The sequence below is a fragment of the Teleopsis dalmanni genome, chromosome 1 (genome assembly GCF_002237135.1).
Source record: "Teleopsis dalmanni isolate 2A chromosome 1, ASM223713v2, whole genome shotgun sequence".
In the NCBI taxonomy this organism is placed as follows: Eukaryota; Metazoa; Arthropoda; class Insecta; order Diptera; family Diopsidae; genus Teleopsis; species Teleopsis dalmanni.
In genome coordinates this window covers 54,896,070-54,901,103 of record NC_051846.1, presented here as the reverse complement: position 1 = coordinate 54,901,103, position 5,034 = coordinate 54,896,070, and the positions used below count along the sequence as shown (strand labels likewise).

At 25.2% G+C, this 5,034-nt stretch overlaps 1 protein-coding gene across 1 annotated transcript; it reads right to left on the bottom strand.

The window, feature by feature from the left end:
• Positions 1-573: 573 nt before the first annotated feature.
• LOC119671875 (rhodanese domain-containing protein CG4456-like) lies at positions 574-4,462 on the bottom strand. The gene is made up of 3 exons (XM_038082697.1): positions 4,225-4,462; positions 1,630-1,789; positions 574-694 (listed from the first exon to the last, which is right to left on the bottom strand). Exons 1-3 carry the CDS (start codon positions 4,343-4,345, stop codon positions 640-642), a joined length of 336 nt encoding a protein of 111 aa, XP_037938625.1. The 5' UTR covers positions 4,346-4,462; the 3' UTR covers positions 574-639.
• Positions 4,463-5,034: the final 572 nt, after the last annotated feature.

The following is a 5,034-nucleotide window of genomic DNA, read 5'->3' as shown; positions in this document are numbered from 1 at the left end:
TTTTATCAAACAATTTAAATCCTATAGTGAAAGAAGATGAGACATCCATATAGTACGTAGAAAACTGGATCTGACGACATATTCATATTGAGACTAACCTCTTAATTTAGCTATCGCTTCAAAAATTATTTATTTAGAATTGAATGGATCAACAACTTTTTGGAACGTAACTCAGAAACACGAATTTTAATTCATTTATTTAAAATTTAATTGTTACTAAGAGTAACACAAAATATCCATCCATTGGAATTCATAAAGATGAGTTCTAATCCATTCATTGCTTATGACCCATTTTAGATCCAAACCCACTTGAACTTAATTTTTACTCTTTACTAATATTACAAAAATACTCACTTTTTGAAATTCAGAAAGACGAGTTCTAATCCATTTATTGCTTATGATCCGTCTTACCTCCTACGCCCACTTGAACTTAATTTTTACTCTTTAAATATATTACAAAAATACCCATCAGTAGAAAATAAAATTAACGATTACTATATATGTTGTGTATATATTTTTTATTGTTGATTAAATAGTAGTGATATAAATATTAATTAAAGTTATTGTTACATTAACAATTTAATATTTAGAAATTTATTTTAGTTCATTTCTATTCAATTTTGTTGTTTTAATTAATTTTTAAAGTCCTTCTCTTTGAGACCATTCCAACCATGATCCAGGATAGCTTTTAGAGCTTAAAATAGAAAAAAAAAATGAAATGTCATTATAAACATAAATATATTTGAATTTCAAAATTTTATGTTTAATGTTTAAATTCTAAATTAATTATTAAAATATATATTAACTAATTATTATATTATAATATTATTTTTATATTCTTCATGATCATTATATTATTTTTATATTCCTCATTATATAATTAAATTTGAAATGATTTTATTTTAAATTTATACTTTATTATCTTTCATATTTTTTTTTATATTCGAATATAACATACACATATGAATAAATTATTCATTTATTATAATTCCAGAAAATTCATAAATAACTTAACTAGAAATATTTAATTGTTTCATGTATTAATTATGAAAGATATAAAAGATATTATTATATAGATATAGATAGATATAGATGTAGATATAAAGCTGCGTGTAAAAATTTGAATTCGGTTAAATAAGTGATCTACGAGTTCATCAAAAAACTTTTAGTAGGCAATTCCTTATAACAATATTAGTATTAAACAATATAGTGAAAAAGAATTTCATATAAATTTATATTTGAGAAGATAAGAGAGATAAACTGCATACCATGTGCTTGGAAAGTGTCCGGCACTTATGCTCATGCGGAAAAAACACCTAGAGCGGTATTTCATGGATCATATGTTAAGGATTCAAGACTAGGAAATATAGGCTCTGTACTGTCTTTCATTAAAGAAATCGGATTTGGAGAAACACTCTAATCCGACTAAAGGGAACAATAGATTTTTTAAGGGAATATTCCTGATAACATAAAAGTTTATTTTATATAATCATAAAGTACACATATGTATTTAAAATTTTCTTAAGTTCTTAAACTTAGCTTATAAACATAAAAATTGAGAAGTGATATATTCATTTCTTATCACTTATTAATAATATTTCCCAATACTAAAATATGCTTAATACTTACTTAATATAACCGAGATCTGTAGCAATAGCAGTAGCATTCGCTGCACGTCGACCAGACTGACATGTGAATATAATTACAGCGTCCATTGCTGGTTTTTCTCGTCCATAAGTTTCCAAAAAACTGGCATCACCTCCAGTTAAAGCTTCCTGTAATTCAGGCACTAATAAAAAAAAATTGACATTTCTTTAAAATTAAATCATTAATTGATGATATATTTTTCTGAAGTATAAATTGTATACTATACATAATTAGTTTTTAATTTATTCAAAAAGAAAACCTTATTAATTTTAGTTGAAAATAAATAAATAATCATTAATATATATTAAAAATTTTTATAATATAAGCAATTAACAATAATTATTTCACAACAGATTTAACCTACTGTAGGGTACAGGTCATAAAATTTTCGATGATTAAGTCATTCTCCCCTTGTTTACTTGAATTCATCTGACTTAATCTTGTTTCTTCTTAATGATCGCATATTTGTTGTGTTTAATAGCTTTGCTTGAGGTTTTATAAAAGTATATAAAATTATAAAAGTTTTAAAAATAAAACTAAGAACAAAGCTTCTAATTTTTTTTGCATAGTCACGGTTAAAAGAACTTTTAAACAATTTACTAAGCGTGTGTAAAACCAGTTGGTCAATACCGGCTTTGTTGATATGTATTTATATATATAATATATAATATTATTCTTTTTTAAATAAAAAAACATTTAATGTTTATTTTCAAAAATATAAGTTCTACTCTAGATTGAAAATCATAACATGAAATATGTAAGACTTAATTCTATTTATTCTCTCTATTCTATTTTCTCAGTTATTTTGTGATCCTAAATGTCACATGATGCCTTGACAGTTAGGGACCATGGTGTTAGATAATATGTCGATTGTGTTTAATCTTTGGTGTTTAGATTAAATTAAATATCACTGCTTTGTTTTATTTTATGTACCTATATGGTCTTATTATTTATATTTCTACGGCTTATGTGATGTCAGTATGTGCTTATGCGTTAAGTTATATATGTGTATATGTATGGTATATATGGTAAAAGTTACTTATTGTGTGACTAAGTTCATTTATTACTTTTATTTGATCTAATTACGGTCTTTCACCATTTTTTCACTTGACCATCGTTCAATTAAGATAGTAATGTTATTGAACTAAAAGTCAAAATAAATAATCTTCTTCGCTTTCTCAAAATGTTTCTATCGATATCCTAATTGTCTATATTATCTTAACTTAAAACAATACGGTCTGATAGTCAACTCCAATCTTGTGTTATCTCTGGTTTTTGGCTTATATTATGTTTCTCAAGAAGTGATGAAATTTGAAGTTGGATTATAGTAACAATCAGTATATTATCCCAAACATATTTCATCGACTTGTTTGGTGTTTGGCTGACCGACCAGAGCCTGGTCCCGGGTCCGGCGTTCAGTTATAGTTTTCTCACCGTAAACTGAATAAATTTTTCGGTATGCTTATAATAAACATATTATGCAGATATAACAAATCGGGTTGTTATCTTCGAAAAAAATGTGTTAAGAAGAATAATTATATATAATGCATTTAAGGCTAAGGAAATGTAAACGTGAACAGAAATTAAAGAATTATAGCGTTCCATTATTATTAAAAACTAAAATGAATAATCATATGAAAAGAGTTTTGAGATATTGTGATTCAGAACCATCGAAAACATTCTGAAGGAAAGAAAGAAGATATAGAGTGAAGAAGTAAAACCGCACTGTTAGCTATAGTACTAAAATGAACGTATTAATATGATTTTGTAACATTGCGAAAACAATATTAATAGTACATAATAATAGCCATTTTACTTAATGATATTTATCGTGATAGTGGTTCTAAAGAGCAGAAATAATCTGTTTTTCAAATTCTTTGTCAATGCACACCATTAAGTCTAGAAATTTTTTGGGCACTTATGATCCTTATAAAGTTCTTTCTGACTTGTGTATAAACAACACTGATCTGTAGTATTAAAATAGACATTATTGGAGCTGAAATATGTTTTGGTGCACAAGACCGCCACTCCAACCATAATCAAATTGGCAATTAAAAACTGTTGAGTAAATGTTATAGTATTAAAAACTAAAGTAAGTCAATGTATGCATCATATAGGATATATGCTCATATTTTTCAATAGCAGAAGTAGAATACGTACTTGTACAGACGAATTTTTTACACACAGCTCCAATAATAAACTAATATCGATTAATGAAAGTAGTACATGAAAGAAGTACACACACATACACGCAAAAGTATCTACTGTGTATAATATTGATTAAAACAAAGTCTCTTAATATTTAATTAATTTAATTAATTATTTTGAACCACATAAAAAATATTATTTCTTCTATTCATTAGCAACAGTTGATAACCGCCATATTAAACCACTTATATAGAACATCTGTTTTCTAAAGTAATAGCATTTTAAATACTTGACAAAAAAATTAGACAATTTTATTAAATATATTTTTTCAATAAACAATTTAGGAAAATAAAAAAAATTTCCATTATATTGTATTGTATTGTTAAATTAATAATAATTTAATATAATTTAGTTAAGCATTCTACTTACATGGTATGTTAATGCTTCCTGGAATAGAACCGGTATTCGCAATCTCATCTCTGTTTCGTACATCAATTAAATATTTCTCTGGATGATTTGGAATGTCTTTAACTTCCTCATAAGTTGCCATTTTTAATTTCCACTAAAAAATAAACTATTCACTTGAGCGGTGTATTAGTAACTAAACTTAGCCAAACAAACTGAAATCAGTTTCTGTAAAAGTTCTATCGATAGATACACTATGTCTACACCAATGAACACGTAAGAATACAAATATAAATGTGATTAACCAAACTAAACAGCTGAACACTTGAAAAGAGAAATCACTGAGCTTGTCTTACCTAATTATAATAACAAATATAATAAATATTTTTCCATTACAAATATTAAAACAAATCATTTCAGTCAGATAAACTTTTAAAAAAATAGTTAGCATAGAAGATTTTTGGTACGCTACATTGGTTTATTATTTAATATTTTATTTTAATTTGTTTTTATGAAGCTCTGTATTGAGTTGCATTTAATCGTTTACACTTTGTTGTGTTAATATAAAGGATTAAAATAAAATTTCATTTAGAAAACTACATTTTATTTTCTTTTTAATTACATATTGAAAAGCACATAAATAGTACATATTACATACATGTACATAAATACATCAAACAGAGTAGTTATCAAAGACAACATGTATTTAGTTTAAAGTTTTCCATTTTACATTATAGACCGTTTAACAACCATTGTACATTAAAATTCTGAACATATAAAAAACTATAAATAATATACATTATATAACAAAATAATATAATTATAGTAAATAAA

Coding starts and splice junctions, on each gene's coding strand:
- LOC119671875 (XM_038082697.1), bottom strand. CDS start 4,345: ATGGCAACTTATGAGGAAGTTAAAGACATTCCAAATCATCCAGAGAAA. Junction 1,790..4,224: donor AGGAAGCATTAACATACCAT/GTAAGTAGAATG, acceptor TTTTTTTATTAG/TGCCTGAATTACAGGAAGCT. Junction 695..1,629: donor ACAGATCTCGGTTATATTAA/GTAAGTATTAAG, acceptor TTCTATTTTAAG/CTCTAAAAGCTATCCTGGAT.